The 13,321-nt window shown below is 47.4% G+C and overlaps 1 protein-coding gene across 1 annotated transcript in view; it reads right to left on the bottom strand.

Moving 5' to 3' along the window:
• Positions 1 to 13,321, bottom strand: part of Arhgap10 (Rho GTPase activating protein 10) — a 259,759-nt gene that overhangs the window by 78,601 nt on the left and 167,837 nt on the right. The window contains exons 17-18 of the mRNA XM_021220813.2: positions 12,307 to 12,412; positions 10,457 to 10,616 (exon numbers count right to left, since the gene is read on the bottom strand). Of these exons, the coding sequence (XP_021076472.1) occupies positions 10,457 to 10,616; positions 12,307 to 12,412 (266 nt within the window). The remainder of the gene's footprint in view (positions 1 to 10,456; positions 10,617 to 12,306; positions 12,413 to 13,321) is intronic.

Below are 13,321 nucleotides of genomic sequence, written 5' to 3' on the forward strand. Positions count from 1 at the left end.
GGCTTCTAGACTCCCATGCCTCTCTGTGAAGTCAATACCGAGCAGCTAGAAGTGGATGACTTTTCCTGGCACGCTTACGAGTGCCTACCGAGTGCAATTCAGAGCTCCCACACAATGTCCAGCAACTGAATCTGGGGGACCGGCTTTCCGCCTCAGGATCTCTACGCTGGGAACTGACGTACACTTCACCTACCAGAGAAGATGATGACAGCATCCGAGATGAAGGGACAGGACCTCATCCTCAGTCTTGCCCCAGAGGTTCCTGCTGTAGCCATTAGTGGACATCCAGTTTGAAGGGAAAAGATTTGGGTAGGCCTGACTGCCAGCTGGTGAGCCATTTTTAAACTGACCTAAAACTTCCCCTAGGTGGTGTCGGGATGGCCCACTGGGTTCATACTGCTCGCATAAAACTATGCAGATGCTGCTTTCCAGCACTCTGAAGCTCGGTACCTTCCATGCCAGATGCCCACTAACAACCCATGAACACGATCCTGGGTCTGGCACTTGGGGACCATGGCACCACAGCTGCACTCTCACCCCTGTGCCCCCTGTGGGGAAGAGACAGCATAAGGATGCCTGGGAATGGCTTCCTTGGGGCTGTATCGCCTGACCCTATGGCTTGTGTGTCCTAAGATACTCGCATCTGTGAGGGCAACTACACCTCTGAGTACTTCCAGGAAGTGTCACAAGAGTGTGATCTTTCTTTGAGACCTTGACATGGTGAGCAAGCAGGGCACCAGGCTTTACTGGGAAGGCACCTGACTAAGGCAGGCCGCCTGCTTCACACAGCAATCGTGCTCACTCTGACTTTTAGTGAAAGAGAACCTGCAAGATTAAGAGAAGTCTAGGAGACCCAGGCTGGCATGTTCCCCTAAAGTACACAAGCAAAGACCATCTATCTTTAGGTTAGCTGCCGTCTGGCAAGAATTTACTAGTCAAAACATTTAGTTTTGACTGAAGGCAGTAGTGTTTGCCATTACAAACACTATTAAGGTGTGGTTCGGTGACAATGTGCATATAGTATGCATGAGGATTCAATTTCCAACACTTAGAAATTATTTAAGAAAATGGATGTTATAAGCAAAGATAATAACATACACTGAGTTCTCAATTGTTCCAGATTAAATGCAACACTGACTGGAAAGAAAATCCACAAGGTTTCAAATGACACCATAAACTTAGGGATGGACAAAATCTAATGAGACCAGGGAAACCTTTTATTTTACATTTTTATGTGTCTGTATGTTTTGTCTACATGTATGTCTGTGCACCATATGAGTGCATGTCGCTAATAAAGGCCAGAAAGTGGCATCTGATCCTCCAGAAATATGGTTAAGAATGACTGTGAGCCACCAGGTACATCCTGTGATTGAACCCAGGTCCTCTGGGAAAGCAGCCAGTGCTCTTAACCACTGGACTGTCTGCCTAGCCCTTCCAAGGTGAACTTTTCGTCTGCCCAAGGCCATTGCTACTGCGTCCCCTTATCCCCAGAAGACTGGGTACCACAGTGTCTCCTGCGTCCCCTTATCCCCAGAAGGCTGGGTACCACAGGGTCTCTAAAAGACAGGGCGAGCTTTTCTTCACTCTCCTACCTAAAATGACCTCTGGGTTGTTGTCTGTTTCACTGTGCTTTTACCGTCTGTGGCTAATCTGAGGATTTATTACTGCAGTGAGAGATTTCCTGAGGCTGGTGTTCCTGAGGAGGAAGACAGGGATCAGACGAGCGGCTTTTCTATCCCTCCTGTCACTCCAGAGAAGGATAAATAAGAGCAGAAGACAAAAGAGGCAGCGTTGACAGAAACTTCCATGAATGCTGATACCACTCACGGATTTTTAGGTTCCCAGTTTCCTCACAGGCCTAGGTTGCCATCCTGAGATTTCCTAAGACTCTTAAAATAATATACACAGTCCCTGAATGTACACAGACAATTTTGTAGAAATAGAACTCAAAGCTTTCACGACTCTCAGAGTCACCACTGAGCTAACAAAGCTTCAGGAGACAGGTGAGAGGGTGTCAGGTGTAGAAATGGACTTTCCATGCTCAGCAGCCAGATGAAGGCCAGACCAGAAGGCCAGCGAGGTGCAGAATACCATGGGAGAGCACAGGCCTTCAGAGCAGAGATCAACATCCTGGGAAGCCATCCCCATGAAAGAAAGAGCTTATGCATGAGCTGGGAAAGTAGCAGAGAAGTGGTGGGGGTGGGGTGGGGAAGGCAGGAGTGTTACAGAGTATTTGAGCCTGTTTCTAGTTAGGGTGTGGCTCAATCCTTAGCACACACCTTTAATCCCTCTGGCTGGACTACAGACAAGCCCTTAGTACTCACCTATAATTCCAAACAATAAAGGTAAAGTCTGTAGAAGAAAGCACCCATGTTTGAAAGTGATGTCTAATTGAGTGTCAGACAAAGTGATGAATCAGAGAAAGATTTGACAGAACAGGATATGCCCAACTCTTATGAGAAGAGAGAGAAAAGGAAACCACTTAAGGGAGAAACAGACAGCACTGGAGAAGAGAGTACAGTCCAGGAATACAGTGGAGTCTGTGGAGAGCAGTGCAGTAGAGTTGAGAAGGAGCGTGGGGCAGCAGAGAGAGAGAAGGACGCAGTTTCACTGGGAGAGATTTACAGAGACAGACTGAAGAGAGAACAAGCTAGACACAGGTAAAGACAGAGTGAGCAGATTAGAAAAGAAAGTGAGAGTTTGAGGTCAACCAGAACAATTCAGTCTGAGGCTGAGAGAAAAGCCAGATTGAATCAATAAGCCTGGAGATGAGTTTGAACCAGCACAGCTGAGTTGAACCAGCTACCCAGAGCTCAGAAAGAACTAGAAAGGGTGAGCGTATTCTGCGGTAAGTCTCTAGGCCTAGGTTAGACTGTACCCATGCTGGAAGCTCCCAGAACTAGGCCTAGGTTTGCAGGGAGAGGGGAGGGGAGATGCTGCTTCAATCTTGGGCTGAGAAGAGAAGAATTGAAGAGAAAAGCTTGAGGCAATCCAGCTGTAACAGGTTAGGCCGGTTAAAAAGACAAGACCTGAAAGACAGACAGCACGCCTCGGTTCCAGGCGTAAAATTATGGGCTCAGGGTCAGGTTTGGAAGAGGTCTAGGTTTGGAATGCTTCAAAGGATCAGTTTCCACTTCAAGCTATGTGACCAGACTCTTGATGTCACATAGGAGATACTCAAAGCTATAGCAACATATAAATACTACTGAGCTTAATCAAAACCATTGAAGAGCCTGATTATGAGAATGAACTAAATTGTAGGTGTCTCACACTCTCTCCACAATCTGACAGATGATCTATGTGTAATAAAAACCCTGGCAAATCAAAGGAGGTGAAAAACTGATTTTAGTAAGAAGAATCAGCAGGAACTCAAAATTGCCTTGGTTAGTACCTAGAGGGCATCAAGAGCTTTTCACTTACAGCCTTTGCACCCCTAGTCAGAGCCCCCCCCCCATCTTCCCATTCTGCCTCCATCTGAGATCTACCATGGAGGACCCTTCAGGCTGGGTACCTCACACTAACAAGCTTAGTTTCTTTATAGCCTAATTCCAAGTTTGTAAGAGGAAAAACCAGGACTCTGCCCAGATCCCATTGACGGAAAGATACTATGTGGAGCCCAGTGGTGTCTAGCAGAGCTAGAAAAGCGGAGAGACCAAAACTTGCATACAGTGATAGTGGAGCAGGTCTCAGAGAGTTTGGGCAGTGACATATAAGAATCAAAGTACTGTAAGTCACTGCAGCGGTAGGAGGACCCAGAGGCAAAAAAAAAAAAAAAAAAAGGAAGTGACTCTGAGTTCTAAATTTTCTCTGAGTTTTGAATATGCAGAGGTAGCAGGGACCCTTTGGAATATATGACAGCATTTTCCTCTGCACGCATCCTAGTCTGCTAGAGAATGTTTGAGAACTTCAGTGGTATACTTTCTCTCTCTCTCTCTCTCTCTCTCTCTCTCTCTCTCTCTCTCTCTCTCTGACACACACATACACATACACACACACAAAGAGAGAGAGACACACACACATCAACATGACACTCAAACTTTCTAATTTGAAGCATTTCTTTATTTGTACTTTAGATTAGATTCAATTAGATTAGAGCCTATAAAAGTATTTCAATATCCAGGAAATTACAAGGTCTGAGCACGAGCTGTTTAATCTATACATTAATGTACCCTTTTACTATTCCAAATTTTTCATGAAAACTGTGTAATTTATTTTCAAGACTAGCTTATAGTTCAAAAGGTTAAAGACTCATTTCATTACATTTTACTGCAGTAGTATTTCACGATTATCTTGTTCTACTTAGACTGTTTATTGTAACTTGAGATTTCTGAAAATATTTTCAGGCATCATACAGGTGACTGTGATCCAAAACTATTTCAAATCTGCTACTTAAAATCAATTTAGGGTAATCCAACCCACTAAACAACTTAGGGTAATCCAACCCACTAAACAAGCCAGCCTTCCAGAGAGCCACTGCAAGACTACACTGTCTTAGGTTGGATTCCTAGCAATTCCACAACTGCACGACCTTCAGCAAATTCTCAATCCAATCCCCAATGTGAGATACAGACAACCTAGTATCTACCCCGGAGCTGCTGAGCACAACAGTAGCTGAGACGGTGACATCAGACACCTAACAGAGGGGTGCACTTAGGAAAGGCCGGGAGCTGCCATTTCGACAGCCACATCGATGATGTGGGCGTGAGGCGGGCAGTGGGAACCAGGACTCTGAGGCCTGCACCGCCTGAAGGCCCTGGTGGAGCTGCGTCCCAGGTGAGGAGCATCCAGCACCCTTGAGGCGGGCAGGCAAAGAGAAGCGATGCAGAAGAGCCAGCAGGAAGGCGCACCTTCCCTGCCCAACCCACTTGTTCTGAAAACCACCTGACCTCTTAGTTTTCTCGAAATGACGCAAATTAATATAGTCATTTTCCTTAAAATGTGACTGCTCAAACATGTGTATCAGTTAAGGAGCAGGCTTCAAAGGACAAAAACCAGGTTCAAATGTCGGCTCAGCCACTTTCTACTTTTTGATGCAGCCTGACTGTGCACTTTGTTTTCAGCGTGAGATGCAGGTGTTAGCTAACCCTGCCCTAGTTACTCACTTTGGTTTTTGTCTGACAGGTGAGGGCGCTGGCAGTGAGGCTGAAGAGGCGCTGGTGCTGAGGGGAAGCAGGAAGCGTATGAAGACTTTGTCTTACAGAGGAACAGAACACTGGTTCCAGAGGCAGACACCCCGGTGCTAAGCTCCCCCTATTAGAAAGGGCCTGGCAGTGTCTACTCTCCACACCCAGTCCACACAGCACCCGACTCCCTCCCACATGCCAGGAACACAAACACCCTGAAAGAATGAGTGGGACCAGGTTCCACACCCTTACATTTCAGAGGACAAGGTCTCTGCACCTCCGAAACTCCACACACATCTGCAGAGAATGTCAGGGCGAGCAAGACCTCTGAGGTCAGTCAGCAAGCTTTACCTCAGCCCTGCTCCAGACTCAGCTCCAACACCTGCCCTTCCTTTGCAGGCCCTTCTGGGTCCCTCCTCCCAGAGGTGTTCTGGCTTTTCCTCCTGTCGTACCGTGAAGCACGCAGCACAGAAACATAAAGGAAACCTACACTCATGACACTCCCGTCCTGCACACTCCCAGACCCTCAAGGGTTGCCTCTCACCCTTGCTCCCAACAGGAAGGAAGCTTACTCCTGCAAGACTCCATGCCACCTGCCCTTTCCCATGTCTCCTGTCACAGGCAGCCACTGGCATGCCTAATCACACTCTTAGGCAACTCTCACACAAGCATAGGATCTCTTATGACTCCTCTTTTATCACTGATATCGAGTCTTGACATTTTCTCAGGGACAGTGTTTGTATTCCAACAACATAAAACAAAGCACCTGGCATCGAACTCTCAGGCCAAGCCCTCACACCGCCAGCTGGCTGTGTCCCCATGAACAAGTTCATCTATCACTGGGCAGTCTACGTACGAATCTTGTACCTATGTAGATATTATCACATACACTGAAGGCCTGTGACCATGGTTTCCTGAATACATACACGGCTGGGCTGTTTGTTGGTTATGTTCTTGTTTAGGAGGAGTGCAGTGCACAAGAGACTGTGCTAGGTAAATAAATAGTCTATCACCACACCAGTCTTTTCAAACTCCCTCAGCAGGGTGGCCTGGAACTTAATGTCTATCTGCCTCAGTCATGCACAACAAGGCTCAGCTTCATGGTTTTAGCATGTATTCTAAATGTCTGTAGATACGAAAGCCTCCAATCACGTTACTGTCAGAAGACACAAACACTGCATTTTAATGAACTAAAAGCTGATCTCATGTCCTGGACTAGTATCCTGCCTAACTGTAAATTCCCCTCAGATCTCCCAGAACTGAGTTCTCACACATTCCTATAGAGCCATACAGACTAGACGGGAGGTTCTGCTGAGTGACCTTTTCACCCTGGAAAGCCCTGCCTTCTTGGCCACGCCCTCACTCTCCCCGAGCCCTCACTCTCCCAGAGCCCTCCCTCTGGAGCCCTCCCTCCTTAAGGGATGCCTCTCCTTGCTGTTGCACACCTAGTCAATTAAGCTGCCTGAAGCAAGTTTACCTGAAACCCTGTGCTGTCCTGAGAGCCTCTAGTGGCGCACCTACCCTGTCCGCACCCAGCCAGACTCCCTTACTAACCTCATCTCATTTCTTTGTGCCATCTTCTCAGGGTAACCGTCTCCTACCCTAGGATATGGTCTGAATACCTCCACTCTACAGGGCATCCAAACCAGTTTCTCAGAGTTACTCCTCAGTGAGAGCAAGCACTAACGCACACACACACACACACACACACACACACACACACGCACGCACGCACGCACACACGCACGCACGCACATGCACGTGCTCACACACCAAAGCTGACACAGTCTTCCCATGGAGCCCTCAGCATTCTCTCAGTTTCCCACACTGTATCTTATCTCGAGTTTTCCTTTCCCATAACAGGACTCTCATGTTTATTTCCCCCAAATCGCACACATCTAACTCACAACAGGCACTCAGCAAACAGTGCTCTGAATTAATGTATAACAAGTACATAAAAGTCACAAAGCCACAGATATAACCACAGTTGGAAAATCTGTGGGAGGTACAGAATAGCCATTTTACAATGGAAAAACAATTTTCTGTCTTGCAGAAAAAAAGGAAAATAACACACACCACCCTGATAATGTTTTTGGCCCAGGAATATTCCGTTTAAAACAACATCTTAAATGTTTAGTGTGCAAAAGAAAGCAAGACATATGGAGTGAGTTTCCTAGCAAGTACATATGGATTTTATAAGCAGCAGCAGCAGCAGCGGCAGCGGCAGCGGCAGCAGCAGCAGTGGGCAGGGAAATCATGGCCTCCGAAGCGCGCGAACTTGTCTCCTCCTCACTCTGAGATGCAGCTGGAGAGCTTCTGCTGAAACAGAACGGCTTGCTGGGCTGGCTTGCTCACTGCTTTGGGGATGCTCCTGCACTCTCAACGGTTCCCCAGTCCTGGGGAAGGATACTAAGTACCAAGGGAATAAAGCAGCCCTTCACTCCCAGCCACACCTCCTGTCCCTGTGCTCTGTCAAGGTCGCTCTCTCTGTCACAGGCGCTCTGTCACAGGCATCAAGGCGCTCTTGCACACTCCCCTCAGGCTGGGCACTCACAGTCAGTGCTTTCCTCCCTCACAAGCCTTTAAACCCCTCCTGGCCTCGCTCTCCTCTTTGCTTCTTATTCTAAAATGTCTATCAAAACACCTCTGTCCCTCACTCCTTTCCAGTCCAATGGAGGCATGTGGCTAATACGGACACATACATCCATACACAGTCCTCACGAACACCTTTGTCAGCAGATTTATTCTTCCTTAAAGCAGGCCCCATGTAGGCCATGCAGCCCTGTTAGCTGCTCAGAAAAACCAAACCAAACTTTGAAATACACAAGGAAAGTCAGAGGAAGCCAGGAAGTGAGGGAATGAAAGCATGCTGCCCCTCAGCTCAGTCACATTATGCCGCACTTCAGCCTCAAGCCTTGCTTCTAGCCAGCCCGCCTCCTCTCTCCCCCTTCTGGAGAAGTGTGAGGGCCAACCCTCGCCAAAGAAACCTCTCTTTACAGCACATGGAGACCGACACAGAAAATGACAACTGGACACAAGGAAGGGACCTAGTGACCATGGAGAGTCCAGCCACAAGAGACACCTACATCATAGATCCTCTAGATATGGCCAGATGACACCAGAAGGGGGATTGGAGGGGTGGAGGGGAGGGGAGCTGGGAGAGGCTGGAGAAAGAAGGAGAGTTGGGGAAGTGATGGAATTGTTTCAACTAAACACACACATGAGAAATCTCAGCACTTTTCATCTATTAGGTTGTGTCCAGCCACAGAAGGGCAGTGAAAAACCACAAACTTGGCCTGGCTCTAAAACAATGCACCTCTAAGAGCGGAGAGCACGGCTACCCTCTTCTGCCTGGACACAAGGACTGGCTCACCGGGGCTATTCAGAAATCTCTATGGATCTATCAACTCAGGAAGCCATCACCATTTTTCTGTAAAAACACTACGTGGTCATTTCCCTGGAAGCAGGGCTTAGAGTCCCCCTTACCCAAGAGCAAGACCCTAAGCCCAGTTCTCATGGATAAACTGCACCAGAGTCCCCTAAGACTGAATATAAAACAGTTGAGCTACTGTCACATTCAGGAGATGGTAGTCTAATGATGTATTTTTCTAAATGTGACTCAGTGCATACTGAGGCTCAATGGCAGTGTGACAGGACCATAAATGAAGGCATTAAGTTCACCACTAGATGCTACCAAAACAGTAAGACGCACTGTCCCAAACAAACTGTCTTTACCTTATAAGTATAATTGACAGATTGGGTCTGGGGTTTAACTTGTCAGAATAAATGTAAATTTATGTGCACCAAAACTGTTCCAACAAGTAGCCAGTACAAGGACCCAGGAAGAGCTGTGCTGGCATCAAGGGAATGTCTGTCTGCTGTGTCTTTCCCACTGCCCCACGGCCCACTGTGGGAGCCAGATGCATTAATCCATCAGCAAGCACTCCCTGTGGATGGAAGGGGTAAGCATAAACATACATTAAGTATCACCGTGCTCAATGGTCCAGCAGAGATAAACAGTCCACACCTAAGAAAATAAGCTACAGGTGCAGCAGGCTGGGTAAGAGTTGCAGGATTCAGCCCCCAACATGGCTGTCACCTACTTCCCAACCAGGCCTGTCAGTATCACTGCTTCGTCCCAGGACCTGCTACAGGCTTGGCATATATTACAAGCCTGGGTTACAGACTACTCGACAACACAACAGCCACCTAAGAGAAGACTTTAAACCAGAAATTCTTCCCCCAGTGCCCAGATTTGGCAGTACAGGTAACAAGCTGAAATTCTTAGGACAAGAAGAGGGGCAGAATTATAAACTTTTAACTAAGAGAGGTCCAAAAGGGTTAATAAAAACTTTGCCCCACCCAAAAGAGTTTTTTTTGTTAAACTGTTAATGTGTTGTTAAGGGTACAAGTTTGCCTTGCTCAATCCTGAGCACCTGTCTTTGATTTTCTTAACAGGAAGAAACTTAGTCCTGAGGAATGTAGGAGCTGAGCAATGGACACTGGGCACAAACCCACTCTCTCACTCGCACACTGCCCTGAGGGACCCCAACCAGTCGGCCGCACTCCCAACACACACCGTCATGGGACAGACCTCACAGCAGACACAGCCACACTCAGGTCTGAAGCTGGGTACAAGATCCTCTAAAACCTCAAGTGCATCTTTGCGCTTGCTCCAGACTGAAGCCTCTGACCGGAGGCAAAAGGAAGGCAGGCTTCTAGGCGAGCAGGGCTGGCTGGTGCAGAGAAAATGTGCCTTCCTGTCTCTTCCTTTCCAGCCTCCACTCCCACACAGCATCACCGTGATTTACCACGCGTTGGCAGGGCCCCAAACACTAATCGTGCTTCCTAGAAACCACTGAAGTCATGAAGCAAAATAAGGCCCTGGTCCTTCTAAGTTGACTCCCCAGGTATTTTATTACCACAGAAGGGTGACCAGCAGGTCCGGGGTCCGTATTACTTCACTTTTTTATTCCCCTGAGCTAAAAAGCCCCCCCTTGACCAAGAGGATAAGATGTGCAACTAACACGTAAAATTGAGGAAATCCAAGGCAAAGAATGAAAGTGGTCCATCAGTTATGAAGTTAGACTGTGCACGGGCGCACCTGCACTGTGTACTCGTTGCATCTGGATGCAAAGCTTCCTCAGTGAAGCAAGGAGGAGACGGGATAAGAATCATATGCACAGACCTCTGTCAGAAGACAACTGAATGTCAACTTCCTGGGAATAAATTCACAGCGATGACGAGACAGAAATACAGACAAATAACAAAGCTGTGTACAAGTTAACAAGCCACATTCACAAATACTATTAAAGAAAAAAGGACAACGGTACCTTTTCATGATTTTCAATTAAGATTTCTACAACGATATTCTGAAACTTCAAATCCATGATGGCAGCAACAGTCTCTTCCTGTGGTCTCATCAGAGTTGGTCCAAACACCACCCCTAAATTCGCCACCGTCATTAGATTCTGCTTCGAGTGACTTGACACGCTAATATTGATTTAGAAGGGAAAAAGTCTTAGTTGGGTGGCGATAATAATAGAGCATTCAATATTCTGTATTTTCCTTACCGTACAAAAAGGCAGAAGAACTTAACTGTCTTCAGTGTCTGCCTGTGACCCCCAGCACACACAGGCTGGTTTGTCCCCTCCCCCCACCCCTCTAATCCTCCCTTCTCCTTCTGTAACCAGTCCCCAGCCACAGGCTCCTTCCATGCTGGTATTCTGATTCACTTCACGCCTGGGCACAGATCAGCTGACCTCACAGTGACGTCCCTAAGACAGTAAGCTCTCTCTCACTCCAGCTCTCTCTCTCAGATGTGTGTCACAGGAGTGGAAGACTAACACGGCTGCGGACCTTGCCAGAGTGAAGGACAATTCTGTCAAGTTGTTCCCGCTGAGGAGAGACCTCATACTAGTTAGCTCATTTTAAAGCAGCCTTTCTTTCAACAGTCCCTGCCATCATTTCTTACATGTATTTGCCCAATATTAAACAGACAAGTGGATTTATGTAGATATAAAGAATTGTGCAGCTGTCTTGAGCCAATGATTGGAAATAAAAATGGAATCTTCTCCTAAATTAATCATAGTCTGTTTCACAAGCATAAGTCACATTGCTTGTCATTTCAACAAGTGTGTATTCCTCCACAAATCACATGCACATAGAAAAAAGCAACCAGGGGGGCTGGTGAGATGGCTCAGTGGGTAAGAGCACCCGATTGCTCTTCCAAAGGTCTGGAGTTCAAATCCCAGCAACCACATGGTGGCTCATAACCATCTGTAACAAGATCTGATGCCCTCTTCTGGAGTGTCTGAAGACAGCTACAGTGTACTTACATATATAATAAATAAATAAATTAAAAAAAAAAAAAGAAAAAGAAAAAAGCAACCAGGAACACCCCATCTTTCCTCAGCCGGCCATCCCCTCGCGACCGCAGACGGCTAGACTCCACGCAGCTTCCCAACACTTAGATCTCCTCCGTTGCACACCCTCGCTCCCTCCTTCCAGCCCCGCAGCCCCAGGAGCACAGCACACAGATACTCCTACCATCCCTTCACTCAGCTTCCTGCTACAAGTGATGGCCAGCTAAGGGCTCGCAGCCCAACACGTGCTCTCTATCGTCTCAATACACCTTGTCTGCTCCCTAGCTGAAATCATTTTAACATTTGCTGTAATCTGTTTCTTTTCTCCATAAGCTTCACAGAGTAGAGCCACCATTCATCTTGTCTCACTACGTGTTCCCGCTGGCACTTTCCAATGGCACTTGACTTTATTTAGAGAAAACACAGGTTCCAAACACTGTTCTTCATTCAAATTTTACAGATATAGTGATTTGGGAGTTGTTCCTTACATACAAGACTGTAATGCATGGATTCAGCCATTATGAGATTAAACAAACCTAAGGGACACACGTTCAGTCTCAGCATTAGATGTGCTTGGTACCAAGTCCACATCTACTAACAGACTGGCAGCCCTAGTCCCAGTGTCTGTGTAGGGCAAAACACAACCAGTGCCTTCTCTCGTCACCAAGCTGCTGGCAGAAGTGCAAGCTGCTTACACAGCGTCAAAAGGCGTTCTACTTCACCACCCTTGGGGACACACGGCCCAGCTCACCCAGCTCCAAGAACCAACGGCAGCATGGACAGCACTGAGGGAGAGCTGATGGGGAAGGAACACTCACTTGGTAAGATGCTTCACCAAGATATCCAACATCTCCTTGTTCTTCTCTGGCAGTTTGTGTACCAAGACATGGATGGCATTAACACGGGACTCCGGACTGCCGCTTTCTGTTTTAAGAAGGAAAAAAGTGGTCAATAGGGTACTCAGAATCAAACATACTGCCCTTAACTATGACTGATAACAGTTTGTTTAGGAGCTGGAAAAAATAATGACTTTAATCATTGTGGGCAACTTTTGGAGAAAATTAAAGTATCTTTGTCACCACCGTTAAGGTTAGAATGTCCCTCTCCCTTTCAGGTACCTCCCATTCCCATACCTGCCTTTCCCAGGTTGGTGTTAACAGCACAGGCAGCCCCAGTAGCCAGCCCCCTGAAAAACACCCTTTCTAGTGAGCTTGCAGCTCACATGACCCTCGGCAGTCTTTCGCAACCCACCAGGACACACAAGTCCAATATCAATCCTTCTAGCTACAGGCTCAAGGGAATCTCCCCCAAAATGTATGCTCAAGTTACACCACTTAGGTGCCTCAGAAAGAGGCAGTTCTAAACTGAACCCGTGCCTTATTTTGATGAGGTATGATAACGCATGCTGACAGAAGAAAACGTGTGCATTTTACAATACCTAACCAAGAGAAGGCACACAAACCACATAGGCCTCTGCAAGGAAGTGCCAGGGTGAGGCGGGGCATAAAGGGAAGGAGGGGCAGAGGCAGGGGTCCCTACAGTGGATGGTGCTGGGAGGGTCCAGATTCACAGGGTAAGAAGGGCTGGCGCCGGTACTCTGACTTCTGAGGGAGCAGAGACAAGTGACCTCTCCTCAGGTGATTATAATATGGGCCTACAGTGAGAACGCCAGCTAGGGAGGGCCTACAGTGAGAACGCCAGCTAGGGAGGGCCTACAGTGAGAACGCCAGCTAGGGAGGACACAGGGCTTCACACTGGTGCTCAGCATGTGAAGAAGGACCAGCATGTGTACCTAAGAACTAGCGAGTCCTGCAGGCCACAGAAGGCCTCAAA

The sequence above is a fragment of the Mus pahari genome, chromosome 20 (assembly GCF_900095145.1).
Source record: "Mus pahari chromosome 20, PAHARI_EIJ_v1.1, whole genome shotgun sequence".
NCBI classification, from domain to species: Eukaryota; Metazoa; Chordata; class Mammalia; order Rodentia; family Muridae; genus Mus; species Mus pahari.